General features: G+C 32.7%; 1 protein-coding gene across 4 annotated transcripts in view; it reads left to right on the forward strand.

The window, feature by feature from the left end:
* The window catches only part of LOC110837454 (atrial natriuretic peptide receptor 1), a 65,155-nt gene that overhangs the window by 41,871 nt on the left and 7,330 nt on the right, over positions 1–15,954 (forward strand). Inside the window, exons 10-18 of one of the 4 annotated variants that reach the window (XM_087343624.1) lie at positions 1,132–1,216; positions 2,463–2,577; positions 8,031–8,135; positions 9,163–9,243; positions 10,682–10,858; positions 11,453–11,612; positions 11,733–11,903; positions 13,804–13,972; positions 15,277–15,423. In XM_087343624.1, coding sequence (XP_087199750.1) covers positions 1,132–1,216; positions 2,463–2,577; positions 8,031–8,135; positions 9,163–9,243; positions 10,682–10,858; positions 11,453–11,612; positions 11,733–11,903; positions 13,804–13,972; positions 15,277–15,423 — 1,210 coding nt within the window. Of the gene's footprint in view, positions 1–1,131; positions 1,217–2,462; positions 2,578–8,027; positions 8,136–9,162; positions 9,244–10,681; positions 10,859–11,452; positions 11,613–11,732; positions 11,904–13,803; positions 13,973–15,276; positions 15,424–15,954 lie in introns of all 4 variants that reach the window. The other 3 variants (XM_087343623.1, XM_087343625.1, XM_087343626.1) reach the window with 3 other exon arrangements.

Raw genomic sequence — 15,954 nt, forward strand, 5'->3', positions numbered from 1 at the left:
TGTAGTCATTTATAGAATATACTGATAATTTCTTTTACTTAATAAGAATAATAATAATGAAAATAATAATATGGTAAATTTTCCAAAGGTTTTGAAATGACATGTGAATTTACAAATTGACAAGTAGTGTGTTGCATAATTTTTCAACCCCTAATTATTTGTATATGTGCTTTGAAAGTAATATCTGTGAAATAAATGTGCTTTGTTCTTTGTTTTTAGTTTTGTTGTATTGTTTTAAGCCGCCATTTGAACTTGGTTTTATTGTCATCTCACAAAAGTTTTTGGTGCTTGCTTGTAAGTATTGCTCCTTTAAGTTTTTACTTCATTTCCTTTCAATCATGTGTTTACCTGTTAGTGTTTCATGTTTTAAAAGTGTTATCTGATACTCAGTGCTGATTAGAAGAGTGCCCCTTTGTGAAGTTCAGTAATAAAAAAGTTAAAGAGAATAGGCATATAAACCCAATGTGTGACATTAAGACTGTGTCTTCCTTGACTATTGCACCTACAAGCTATAGGCATGAGCATTGTATTGTGAATAATGCATACATCATTTGCATGGCAAATCCTATTTGAGTTTGATCAAAATGCGTAAAAAAAATACATTACAGAGTAGTTCTGTATATCACATTTCATCAAGATTGGTCATTGTTATTAAAAGTTTAGAAGCTCTTTTAAGCCATCAAGAAAAGTGCCTTATAATTAATTAAGACTACTGAAGTTTACTAATGAAGTTTATTCATGTAATAGAAGAGCCAAATACCATGTTTGATTAAAACCTATTGGAGGAATTGAAAATATGTGTAAATCGTCAGCTTCATTATGAGATCATGCTTTGTATGAAGAACACTTCAAGGGGCAATGTTTCATATGTATTTCTCATGAATAGAAAGCAATACACCCAGGTATACGGAGTATAATGGATAGAAGCATTAAAAACTGATATGCTTCATGATCTGCACGGAAGCTTTATCTGATTATCCCTAAAATAAGCTGTATGGTTTTTTTAGCATATTATGAGTTATGTTATTAGAGGAGCTACACTATATGATCCACACATTTTGACAGTTTTATAATTATGCTTATTTACTTCTTAATATGGTTACTGTAATGAATCATTCTCTCCTTTTGCAGAAGCATACGTAATGATCTTGTATGCATCCTTTGCATTTGGAATATTCCTGTCTTTCGCTATAACCGTGACATGCATAGCATACAAGTAAGTTATAACATATTAAAACTACTCTATTCTAAAATTATATCAAGAAGATGGGTTGTCTGAGAGTTATGTTGTGGTGACGATTGTCATATAGTGAGACATTGACTAGTCAGTGTCAGTCTTCATCACTGATATTGTATTTTTCACCCATGAGTTTCATAAGTTATTATAAAGAGTGTCCCAAAAACATGTATGCACAGTACTAACATATGTAATAGTTGTATGTGTACATTTTTTGGGGCAACTTGTATTTCTATGTAATAATATTTTTTTTGTGGTCTAGTATTAATGTGACTTAAGCATCAGACTTTGCAGAAACAAGATACAGGCTTAATTTTTTTAATATGTTTAATTCTTTTTTGTGAGAGACAGGGAGAAAAGTGCTTATTGTTGCTTAGTTGCAGGAATGAACTGATAATGCGTATTGTTTTTGTTGGGAACAGTTTTTAGCAGATTTGAAAACAGCACAACTTCATAGTCCTGTATGTGTAAGTGTTTGAAACAAATAGATATTACTGTTAATTTGCAAACACATTTTCTGATGCTGACTTCACCACATAATAGACAGTGTCTTAAGCAGCTTATCTATTTTAGTAGAGTGGACTATGTAGATGTCAATATCTACATAGTGATGAATTGAACAACAGAAAATATGTGTACAAATTAGCAGTCATATCTATTAATTCCGAACACTTAAAGAGAACCATTCGAAGATCACCAGTTATGGTTGAAACATGTAGCGGATTCTTAATAAACATTTAAAATGTAATAAAAAATTATTGTGTATCTGGACTGTCAAACTTTATTTGAGGAAGCTGTACTGGTAAAATACAATACAAAAATTATATTATATACACATTGTTTGGGTTCTTCATCACCATGGCAAGGCACATTGTTAGGTTGCACACAAATGATACAGCCTCCAGAGTGGAGAATACTTGCAAATATATTGAATCAACAGTCATGACATGAGGTGATCATCGAGCTTGAGATTTGGGTGGATACAAACCCCACCATATGAAAGTAGGAAGTTATGAAGGGCCCCAATTTGGAAAAAGAACTATCTGTAGACTATTTTGAATGCAGTAATGAACTTATAAAAGACAGAAAACTTACTGGCCAGTGAGTGATTATTAAATTCTCAAGAAGGAATCTTGTCCATTAAATGAGTTCATGAAAAACTATTATAAAAATGTACATACTTTTAATTTGTAAAAATACAACACTTTTCTTTTATGATTTATAGACGAATGCAGGTTACAGCTGATCTCAATAACATGTCATGGCGTGTGCGACCAGAAGAAGTTCTGCTGGAAGTTGGAAAACCGTTTTCATCTCGATTAGGACTCCAGAAGACTGAGGTAAGAAAAGCCTGAGGAAATCATAGTTACGACACAAATTACTATGCCTGAAAGAAAAAAAGCCTATACAGATTCATGCTGCTGTTCAACTTTAAGGCTATAAAATTCTTAATAAAGTATTAACTTTTCATTATTTTTAATGTGTGTGGCTGAAATCAGTGTTTTATAAATAGAAGTGCCTCTAAAATTTACTGATTTTGTATATTATACATGAACAGCTTACCTAGTTGGTGCAGTCTTTAAGTTTTTTAACTGCTTGTAATGAGGCACTGTCTAAAAATTTGGACTCTCATAATTCCAGATACAATGAATATAGTAATTTTTAATTTTAGACATCGTCAGCATGCAATAACAAGTTGTTAATCTTGAAATGGTGAAACCTGCTGTGTAAATTATTTAATTAACATATTTTGCATTTTATTTTTATGAAATTTTTCAACCTTATGTTATTTGACAACATTGTTTTAATTGCAGATATTATATATTATCAGTGAGGTTGTAAGATCATTATAAATAATCAGTAGTTAAGGATTTGGAAGGATGCAGTCACTCCCATTGTATATATAATATCCTATTATTCAGCTAGAGAGACTGATAAAAACCACTAAACATTTCAGTCAGGATTACTGATAGCTTATCAAGGTTCTATACACGTGTATCTTTCCCCTGAACACCAGTTCATTCATTGCCGTTACTTAAACCTGTCATGCTCTTCTTGTGACTGAGAAATTTGAAAGTTTTTGTTTAAAATTTAATTACAATAGATGTGATCAAATAACTGTGTTTTCACATGAACTCACAGGGGAATGAATTTAATTTTTGTATTTTAAATATGATGGTTTATATTGATTCCCTAGCAGGGGCTATTGCATTCAGCAGCAATAACAATTTAAATTGATATTTGAGCAGCTAAATCAATCAAAGCTTCTTCAGAAACCCAGTGACATATTTTGATGGCTTTGAGGGGTCCACCCATTTGCAGGATGTTACCTATGAAATATCACTGGATGAAATTCTAAGAAAGTCAGTTTATTTGTTGGATAGCAGGTAACTTGTATAGACATTTTGTAATAATTATTACATTTTTATTTTCAAATACCTATTTTTTATATTAATGTTTTTGGTAGTCATAGTTAAGTATATATGACTGTAATTGCATAAAAGTAGGCCAATTAATGCAATTTAATTTTCTTTGACATTCAGCATCTTTGATACTAAATAAAGTTCCCACATTTTGTAGAATGCATCTGTCTCCAAAACATCAGATTTAATATGTCTGTTTGATCAAGAAGAACTTAATATTTTAAACTGGGTTTTACAAGTTTTTTAATTTTCTACAAAAATCTTACAAGTGGTTTTGGCAGACATTCACTACTTTAAAATACTTTATTTTATTTAATCACTTGTTATAGTAGCACAGACAGCAGTTCAGTCACTAGGTTAAAACTAAAATTTGAGACTTCTCAAAATAATTTTGTTGTGTCCGTTTATGTCCAAAATATGAAAGGAATAGAGGACTTGGTTTTAAAACTGGATGAGAGAAGGTAAGGCAGTGCTTTAAAAATGTTACATATTGACAAAAGCAAAATTTATAGCTAGAGTATTTATTGTTATGGCAAATTCCATTCTGAATGCTGAAGTTTAATGCTTGTGAGTTAGACAAACTGTCTTGTCTGTGTTGGAAGGGGCATGTTACCAGTGCTGTTAAGATCTGTGTCAGGCTTGATATTGCATGTTACATAGTGTTAAAATTAATAAATTTCTTCATATATTTTCTTTGTAATTATGGGATTTTTACTTGGATGCTATGAAGTGATACTAAAAAATAGAGTTTAATCCTTCTTTATTATGTGATGGACTTGCATTTTAAAACATATTAGTCTGGAGGTGTCATGGTGACTTGATATAATGAAGGTCTTTAAGGCTACCAGCCATGTCAGGTGGTAGCCCAAGAGAACTTTATTATACATATTTGACTGTCTGCCTTAAATAAGGTTGCAGTGTTCTTCTTGACAATCCTCAAACTGATACCACATTAGTTTATACTGTGATGGACTGGTTCAGTATCATTGAATATTTTTGTGTGGAGATAACACAAAGATAGCAAGTACTAGAGCCTTTAGGTGGTTTAAATTCTTTTAGTGTGTTACTTCTTCTCAATACACATATGCATATATGCTCTTGCATATGTAGTGAAAGATAAAATAATGTTTTATCTATTAATTGCTTCAAATGCTACCATATTAATGAACATAAAATGTTGTGAAATAATATTTGTAATTTTTAAAGTTTATGCAATGGGCCAAAAAATCAATTCAAGTAATTTTATGCATTGTTCATTGTTCTAAATGTGTATGTAACAGAGGTTAGGGACCATGAGACATGATGTTATATACAGGAAATAAAAATGTAAATTTAATTTATTGTTTGTTTTATTTTATATTGTCCCATTCCCTAAATCTGATTAGTCCCACCTTGGAGTTTCTTCTATATCATGCAGACGATAATGTTCATTCTAGGCAATACATATTTAGCAGTTTATGATATAAGGATTGTCAAATGCCTACATGGCTTGTAGCGGGATGGTTTTATTATTTATTATTATGATTGTCAAATGTCCACATTTTGAGCAGAATCTAACCTTTATATTCTACTTTCCTTATGCAGCCAGTTTAAGTTCATACACTTCTTTTGGTAGTCCTATAAGATCTGAATGCCTCTGATTGCCCACAGAACCATTAATATACTACATGTTGAATTTTGTAGCAGCTATGCCTAGTGGACGCTTTCTTAAATTGTTTTACATTAATAAGTAGAGTGTGATAATAAATTATAAGTTGTTTTCAAAATATGAGCGCCAGCTTGTAGTCAGCAGTGACTGTTAATTGAAGCAACCCCTTTTGTAGTTGCACCATCCATGTTTGTCTAAAATTGCAGGATTCTGTAATTATTAATCCAATGACAGCTTCAACACATTCACTACTTAGGGTGATGTTAGATACTTTTTAAATCAACAAATGAAAGTCAAAATAGTTCGAAAAATTGTACAATCAATGTATGTGCATATGCACTTAGTCTGAGACAGGTTTCAAATATTTTAATTAATTTTATGAAGGTACTTTTAGTAGACAAAATAAAGTAGTAAGCAGTTATGTTTATGATCAGTCACTTTTTCAACTACATTGTTAGAAAAATTATTCTCTTATCACAAAATATTGAAATGAATTGAAATAGCATCTCATCATAAAAGTATATGGCATAAATATAAAAAAATAATTCCATGGAATCTAACAAATATTAAACCTTGATCACAGTATGGTGATTGTTAATAGAAAAAGCAATGCAAAATTCAAATGTCCACATTACACAGCTTATCATTAGTCACTCTTCTTACAGCATGTAAATGTACTAACATATGCATATTTTATTATATTTCTGACACCCTGTCTATTTGATAAGAAATGGAGATATCATGCGAACTATGCTTTTTGGGATCTCCCCACCTAACAGGAGCATTTTCTACCTTCTTAGTAACCATTTATGTTCATTCTGTAATTTTCATAAATAAACTACAGTGTACATGTACTCATATGAAAGTATTGCTGCCATTTAATACACAAACTGAAGCATCATCAGCTTTTTGATGTGTGGGATGATGCTTTGACTATAACAGTTTCACAGCGATAATAAATTTAACTTAAGTTGTGTCATTGGCTTTGTGTAAAGCATTTAGTCAGTAAATTTCACTTGAAGAAATGTTGTCAAGAGGGAAGGCTGCGCTGGGAATAGAATATAACACAATCTGACACAATATTAATTGTGTCCATGGAATAAAGCCTATCTTGAGAATCAGATTGTCAAGAGTTTTCTCCCCTTTATAAGTCAATCAGGTATGACTGAGTTCACAAGATCTTAGCACAGGTTCTGATTCGGTCCACATTTACAAAAGCTGTTTCATTATGATTCATTTTAATTTTATCCTTCCTTATATGCCTAAGTCTCCAAACTGATTTCTTCCCTTCAGATCTTCAAACTGATATTTCCTATCCATTTCTCATCTCCCAGATTCATACAAAATGTCTCATTCATTTTATTGTTCTGAGTTGATTGCCTTAAAATATTTGGTGAAGAATACTATTATGAATCTTCATTATTTCATTTCTCTGTCCTCCTGTCATTCCCTTTCTCATAGTTTTAAATATTCTCTTCAGCACTTAGTTCTGTAAACACCCTGAATCTGTATTCTTTTCTCAAGACAAAGACTAAAACAAAAGATATTGTACTGAGGAGGAATTTTTATAATATAGATTCATGCCCAAGCCAATGGGTCTGAATTGTCAGAATCTTGTGTAGATGGTCTCAATGATTTTTTGACTAATTGCAGATATGTTAAATATGTTAATAATTTGAGGGCATTTAATCAAACCAAAGTAAATTGTCAATTGTTTTCTAAGATTGCATTTTGAAGACGATGCACTCAAGAACATTGTGTTTATTGTGTAAATCTTAACTGTGATCAGTTTGTTAGAATTATCTGACATGATGAAAAAGGCCTACAACTACAGCAAAAAGAACTGCAGCTTTCATGTAAAAACAAATAATCTGGAAAGAAGTTTTTGTTATACAGATTTCATATATTATTGTATATTGTTTCAAGTTTTTGTTTGTGTTTTATTACAGGAAGGTCAGTTGTGTGTTAGTGTTTTAAAAATGTTATATTTAAGTACATTACCATTTTTGTTAAAATCGGGCAGCAATAACAGGCACTTTACATGAAGACATACATGAGTTTCTGGATGCTGAAGTGAATATCAGGAAGTTTAAGGTTATCTCGGTCCCATGATTACCTGATTCACCATTTTGTGACTCTGCAGCCAACAGTACAATGGCACAAGGAAGCTGTCTATGACGATGCAATAACCCAGCTATAACGCTTTCAGACACACCAGCTACATAATAATTATTGAGCCCAGACATAACTAGCACCAATTACAATGGTTAAAGGTCTAATTCTGATGTGCTCAGAAAAATTATTACACTATGAGTACATTTCCTAACTTTTTTTATATTTCTTTTAATTGTACTGTGGCTTCAAGCTCTTATGTATTGTGATGTGCCCAAAATAAAAGTCAACACCAACACTGTGTGTTATGAGTTTATAAGGACTGAACATACATAATTTAAATATATTATGATTTTAAGGTTGCATTTTTGGCAGAAATTATAAATTACCTGCACTGTATGTCCCATAGTTTATATAAACACTGAAACAGTAATCTACAGCAGGGTCCAGTATATAGATCCACTTTACATATCAGCTGCTAACCATCAACATTAGTTCTTAATAGAATTAACTCTTTATTCATCGAATTGTATTCATTGTCTGAAGGCAAAATAAATGTGTAGTGTAGTAAAGTATACTGCGAGTGGGTGTTTTGTTTTTGGTACAGCAGATGTTCGAGACTGGTCTTGAGAAGCTGCACCGGGGTCGAGGCTCTGTGACATCTTGCAGCTCCCTTCCACCTACCCGGGTTTTCACCACTGTAGGAATTTACAAGGTGAGTATTTTAGTTGTTAGTATCCAGCTATCTGACAGTGGAACCTGAAGGTTCAACACCCCTATTGTAGTTGTAGAACAAGAAGTCAGTTGTTGCTCTGAAAGGGGTACAGGGTTACTATGTTACCAGAACTCATGTTTGAACTTGACACTATAAATGTCAGAAATGTGTTGGTATGACTTGGGAACACTGATCATAGATATGCTAATTACCACCTCTCATTTGAAATACTTAAACATCATAGAACCTTAGTCTATGGCATGTCTGTGTTGTAAAATATGAGTTTGGTTCCTTGGTACTTCATTCTTGAAACACAATAAAACATAACTACCATGAGACAACTGGTTGGAACACTATATTTTCACCAGAAACTGTATATTAAATTGTGGCATATTCCCATATGAGACATTCAGTAGCTGTTTTAAAAACTGTCCAACTAATTTGTTTTACTCTAGTATCATATTACCTGGGTTAACATTTGTACAGAAATAGAAGCAGATGCAAGTAGCCATAATTTCAGTCTGTATGAAATAAAGGTAACTCATTGCAGTAATGCTAATTATATTTAGTGGGAGTCTAGCATAAACATATTTTACAGTTGTTTGTATGTTCAGCTATTGTTTTTTTATGTGAATGGTGCTATATTATTGACAAAGATGCACATTATTACACCATCAGTCTTGAAGTTAGGGGCTTCATCACTGACTTGGTTGGTGTGGGAATAGTAGCTTCTACATAACATGATTCTAAGGATATGATCGTGCCCAGATTTACATGATTTTTGAATTTAATTATTCGTGTTTTTTCCATCTAATCACAATTGTATATAAATAAAATTATACATAAGATATTAAAATATCATTTACATATTTGGTACAACTTTTTACTACATGTTTCGGTTACATTGAACCATCTTCAGGTGTAAAGTTAAAAGTTAAAAATTATAATCTTATAAACTAAAACTTAATTACTGTCAACTTATCAACTATCAACTTATGATTTTTGAAACAATTAATATATATTTCAGGGAACCAGGGTTGCAATTAAGAAGGTAACAATAAAGAAGAAGCTGGATATTAACAATCAACTACTGTGGGAGATAAAACAGGTATGTCCCATGTTAAAATTTTCATGCTTGTGATAAGAAAGTTACATGAAAAATGGGAAATTCAATATTTAAATTTTATATATGCAAGGCTACTTTGAGGTAGTTCCAGTCCCTGTTTGAAGTATGATTCTGGGCCTCCCTCTTATAAAAGATTTTACCATTTGATACCAGTACAGAATTTATTTATATTAAAAATAGCAAAATATAGAGGAAAATATTAAAAGCACATTACATACAAATTTCCTTAATTTAAAATTATTTTTCAAAACATAGAACTTAATAATTTGTACATCAAACCCAAATTATGATGAGCCTAACATTGCAGTGCAGGAACAAATACTTGGCATGACTTTTCTGTGTCTTCTTCCCTGGTATGTAATACATATTTACAAGCTGAACTAGCCATTAAATACTTCTGAAATTCTGCAAGTAAAAAATGTGTGTGTGTGTGTATAATTTTAATGTTACAGATAGGCATAGAACTTCTTTCTTGCTTTGACTTTTGGAAAATTATCATTACTGATTTAGTGTATACTTTGAAAATGATTTATAATGTACAAAACTATTTCTTATCGAGAATGCATTATTATGTTAAATTTTGTCCAATCAATCACTGTTTCTCCCATTTGTTGTTTGTGCTTCTGATATCTAACAGCACAACACATCACAAGTCTACTGAAATTATGAAACCTTGAAGTATTGACTTAAAGTCGTCAGACATCCTGACCAGTACTGACCTATTTAGTTTTCTTCATAACTTTCAGTGTAAAGCAAATTGCATCAAAATCTGATCAATAGTTTGGAAAATAAACATGCATGGACAGATGTACAGAAACCTCCACCATATTAGTTAATTTTATTCTTTTTGTGCAAAGAAAGCATATAGATTTGCATAATAATCAGTGATAATTAAATAATATGCTCATTGCTAGATTACCTGGGTAGCACAAAAGATTAGTATTCAGATAGTTACAGGTTTGATCATGTCAGTTGTATTAACTAACTGACTATGGAACAGAGGCCATTTGAGAAATGACAGTCATTCATGGAAACCAATGGTTCATTAACATGTTCAGAAAATCCCACTCCACTGCTCTCTATTCTGAGCCACATGAATTTAATCCACAATGCTTCTTTAAGGTAAATTTTAATATTATCCTACCTATGCATAGGTTTCCATGTAGTCTTGTTCATTTATAGCTTCAGACCAAAACTCTGATGCATGTTATGTGCCTCATGTATCTCATCATTCCAATAATATATGGGGATGAATACAAACTAAGAATCTCTGCATTATACAATTTTCTCCATCTTGCCGTTATTTACTAATATTGTAAAAAAAATGCCAATATGGACAACCTGTAAACCAGAAATGTATTAGAGCCAAGTCCAAAAATGCTATATTTGCAAAACTTATGAAGTACTGTGGTTTGTAAAGGTTCGTGATGTGACACATGAGAACACCGTTCGCTTTGTGGGAGCATGCATAGACAGCCCAGTGGTCCTGTGTCTCACAGAGTATTGCCCAAAAGGTAGCCTTAAAGATGTATTGGAAAATGAAGAGTTGCAACTGGACTGGAACTTTCGTATGTCACTTATACATGATGTTGTCAAGGTATGACAATCCTAGTGAGTGACTTGATAATTTCAAATATAGCATAACTCAGTGCTATACATACCAGGTTTGAAATGTCAAAAGTGACTTGTTTTGATTTGCCATAAATCAGATGTGTTCACAATTGCATGTTTTACAAGAACACGATAAGACCTTAGTAATTATACCATTTAACTTCCAATTGTTTGGTCCATGGCCAAAATTTTGTATACTGTTCTCTTATTTTCTCCTTCTTTTTCTTTAATTCATCTGATTTGTTTGTTTTCAGATTTTACCCAAACCACCTCCTCCTCTTCCTTTGTATAAAATAGTATAAGAAATATTTTTTGTAACACATTTCAAAATATTGAAAATTTATCATGGAAAGAAACAGTTTAAAATCATTTAGTTTCTATTTAGACTTTCCAATTTCTGCAAATTGTATTTTTAAAATTGTCAATTATACTGAAAAATTTCTTACATTTTTCCCTTAGTAACTTAATTTCTCTGAGTGCTGTCAATTGTATCAGTGTAAAAGCTTCTTGTTCCACACATGTTCATACAGAAGAGTCTAACGTATAGAGTTGTCTAGTGCACAGGATCTTCAATGTGCAGGGTATGGCATACCTCCACGGCTCTGAGGTCACAGTCCATGGCAAGCTTCGCTCATGCAACTGTCTTATTGATGGCCGATTTGTACTAAAGATTTCGGATTTTGGTCTAAAGACTCTCACCACTCCAGCTGAAATCATCAGGGACCAAATGTATTACACAAGTAAGCATGATTTTGTTTTAACAACATTTTCTTATTAATATAATAATTACTTGCATCTGTTGATAGAAATACAAGTTCACATACCAGTGATAAAGTCTCCTGTGTTTGCGTTCTGTTCAGAGCTTCTGTGGGTAGCTCCAGAGCTCATTCCATCTACAGTTGTGCCTGGGACACCAGCCACACAAAAGGGGGATGTGTATAGTTTTGCAATCATTCTGGAAGAAATTGTGGTGAGAGGAGGGCCCTTTGAAGCTGCCAGACAGTTTCTGGAACCTCAGGGTGAGCAGCCGGGTGAGACCTAGAAATATACCCACATCTCCATACTATTTTGTTTGTTGTTGTTGTTGTTTAACATGGATTTTTTTTCAAGTCTTATGTATGCTGTTCAGAAATGGAGAAATGTTAGAGTGATATTCTTCATGAATTTAAAATAAAATTTGACCATGTGTATTGATATATACAATGAATGCATATTGGGGAACTCATATCTGCTGTCCATCCATATGTTTCACTTTAAAACTACTCAATGGATTTCAAGTAAATTTATCATCTTGGAGTGTACAATAAAAGTTGTCTACTGAATATAATTTTGGCTTATATTAGACCAATAAAATTTATACTTAGGAAGCTTAAATCAATGTTTCTAAAGAAAATAGTTCATCCTAAATAAAGTGGTAATCACATAAAATTGGTTAAATGTTTTATTTAGCATATTTTGGATGTATAAAACTTTTAACAAAATACAATGAAAATTAATTTCTAGCTTTTAGGGTGATATCTGTAATGGTTATGGTTTTTGGCTTTGTAACTTTACTCATTGCTATGAGAACCTCAAATCCCACTTAAATCTGTAGCTGTGTTTGCATGAGTAATGAAATTAATATAAAGACCAGTGATATATAATAATTAGCTTTGCAACAATAAATTTCGATCTCTAATAAATGAACAATCCAGTAAATCATCACATACTTTCCTCAAAATGTTGGCTCTAATGTAGTAAATAGTATTTTTATTAAACTTTTTAGTTTTTAATTTTTTCCAGTCTTGTGTTTCCACTATGTAGATTTCTTAGGGGTATATAAGGTAAAAGCTTGTCCCCAATACCTAGTTTGTGTGAGGTTTGTTTGTCTGTCTGAACATGATGGCATGCAGCACATAGATCAGTCATTCTACCGACTATCCTAAATCATTTTATATGTAAGTGATGGCCAGAATTTAATTATGTACACAACACAACTTCAAATGTTGTTAGACAGGCCTTCTTTGATCTTGGCATGTTAACGTTTCAAGAAATTTCTGTTCAGTGTTATGTTTAAGCCTTTTCCATGATAATGTGTTGAGAATATTGACAAACTATTGCTTCCGGTTTCTGTATTTGTAAGGAAATGTATACTTGGATGTTTATAAGATATTTAAAGTATATTAAGTAACAGATGCACAAGAAATTCTGATATGATGTTATTACTGCTCACTTTACATAATAAGAATTCTTAAAATGTTTAAGTTTTAAAACAGCTTTTGTAATGAAGACTGTATTTTCTCAAAATCCCAGAGCATCAGAATAGATTTAAATATATAGATTGCTATGCAATGCTCTGAGTACAAGAGTGATTCATGATGTATAAAGTGGTCTGAGGCAGGTTTTTCACTGATTACAACTGTTTTTCTCCCCTCAGTCATCTTTACACCTGTGCTTTATATGCATTTCATCACCATTACCCATAACTTGTATTGTAGATTCTTTTGAGTTACCTAGGGAGTCACTCTCATACCAAGCATATTATTAGTTTCATATTTTTTTTTTCTATTTTCCTGTGCTTACCTGTAATTGAATTTCTTTTTGCTCACAAGCATGTCGATGAATTAAAACTGAATAAAACTAAATAATCATTGTTGTAATGTATATTATTGTTTTTATTCATATTTATATTGTTATCAGTATAGTTATCATATTATTATTATTATTATGCAGTTGTAGTCTAGAGCTATTCTTTCATTCCCTCTTACTTCTTCATGATATGATGTTTGTTTAATCATAAGTACAATGTTAACATACCTTCTTTACCATTACTTTTACTAATAACAGAATTATAAAACCAGCCTCAGTATTGTACAAAGTGTTTCAAAAATGTGTTTATAAAGTGTAAGGTGGGCAATTTATCTTATTCATTGGACTTGGTTGATGGTACAGGGATCATTGTCCGTGTGGCTGCCCGGGAGACCCCGTCATTCCGTCCTGTGGTGGGAAACCGTGACTGCCCAGAGGAGCTGACAGAATTGATGGAGCGATGTTGGTCTGACAATCCTGATGAGAGGCCAACATTTGAGATGATCAGAAGCATAATAAGGTGTATCAGAAAGTGAGTTTACAGCTTGCATCCATCTTGTTATTTCATACAAATTCACAGAGTGGTTTTGCACACTTGTACTATGTATGGCTTTTATTTGGATGGAAACTGGTTCCTTCCATGACAGAAGACTGACTACTGTAATTGAGGTTGTACATGGGTTTCAACAGTCCTTCTCTCAAGATGCTGTGATACTATGGTCTTGAGTTTCAACTTCTGGCATTTGCAGCCACTAGATATAATAAAGACGTTATATTGATTTAAATAAATTACAATTGTTTTATTTTTTATCCTTCCCAATTCATAGTTCACAATTATTGTAATACACCTTAATCAAAGATATCTGTCTCTTGGGTTGTTGTGTTATGTAGTCAATAGAAGTTTACCAGTGTTTCAGAGGTGCTTGCAGCCATCATCATCAGGGCAATGTGTAATCCACATGCAAGAAATTTTTTTTAGATATGGGAATCAGTGAGAGAAGGTAGAACCTTAGTTGGATCAGTGGGGAAGAAGGTTAGGATCAGGCAAGGGCAATGAATCCAGCTGGAGTCCTTGCGTCCATCTGATCCTCAATTATTTAGCTATGAAGAAATTTTGTGCTGTTTAATGAACCTGAATTTCAGTGCTATATTTACTGAACTGTATCCTGAGCCAGATGAATATAGCCTTAATGAAGCTTAATATGAATATTATGCCAATGGAGGTCATCCCAGCTGTGTACTTTTTGATTTCCTACATGTATAACAACATGGTGTATGTATGCGTGACACTAGCACAACTTAATCTAGGGTCTGAAAGTGGCATGTTGTAACACATTCAGAAAGGAATCACGTCTTTTAACATACTCAACTGTAGGATGTACAGCAATAATATGGAAGTAATTTAGCATTAATATTGGCATTGATAATTAATAAACCATTGGAGGTAGGAATTTTTAAGTTGTTAATAATGTTACTAAACTTGTTATTTGATCTGATCATTATTTAATGTCTATGATCTGAGTAACTAACATTCTGGTAGGAGAATCGAGTGGTTCAAACAGCTGGTACCAAACAAAGGCTTCCATTGAACATGCTCCTAAACCACTTCCATCCACCTCTCATCCACAGTAGTTGTTCCAAAAGGCCTGTCTAGTTCCGATTTCTTTGTATAATACTAAAGAGATTAAGGTTAGACTTCGTTATGCTTGTGCCCAATCCTCAAGGCAGAGATCCATGCCTTGTAGCTGTCTAGAACTGCTTATTTAGTATACTTGCAGTTGTGTACCACTATTGCCTTTTTTAGATATAATAAGCTCTCTTTAATAAAACTTGTAGGGGTTACTGTGAAAATTTGATGGATGATCTGCTAAGACGGATGGAACAGTATGCCAATAACTTGGAAGCCTTGGTGGAGGAAAAGACTGCACAGCTGAGTCAGGAAAAGCGCCGCTCTGAGGAACTCCTCTACCAGGTGTTACCCAGGTGAGACATGAACTGCAGGCTTACTCAGTTTTTTAGTATAAGCTAGAAGTTTTTTTGTATTTGTTTGTAGGCTGTAATTTATGGTTTATTTAACAGCACTTTTAATAGCTCAGGTTATGTAGCATCTAATGGTAGAATGATTAGCAATTGAATTGACTGTAACAGATGTGGAAGAACACAGTCATAACCTAATTTCAGATGGTTCCATTATCCTGGCATTTACCTGGAGGACTGAATGGAAGTCACTAAAATACAATCTTGATGACTGGCCTGCAGGCCAATATTTTTATTCATCTTGAGTATGAAGCAGGAATGCTAGCTATTTGACACTGCTATTAAGCCTGTCAGAAGTTGTTTCATTTATCCAGTACAATTACTTCAAAATTAGTTTAAATGGCCTAACATAGGCTTATTAATACAACTGATAGAACACAAAAATTTAAGAGCTGAAGCTCAGAGAAACTCCTGCACCAGTTCCACTTTATCTTCCATTAGCCTCATAAAAACTGCCTTGGGACTCAGCTTGGATCT

Source organism: Zootermopsis nevadensis, unplaced genomic scaffold (assembly GCF_977971745.1).
Source record: "Zootermopsis nevadensis isolate Lab colony 2312 unplaced genomic scaffold, Znev_1.0 Znev_ptg000006l, whole genome shotgun sequence".
Lineage (NCBI taxonomy): Eukaryota > Metazoa > Arthropoda > Insecta > Blattodea > Termopsidae > Zootermopsis > Zootermopsis nevadensis.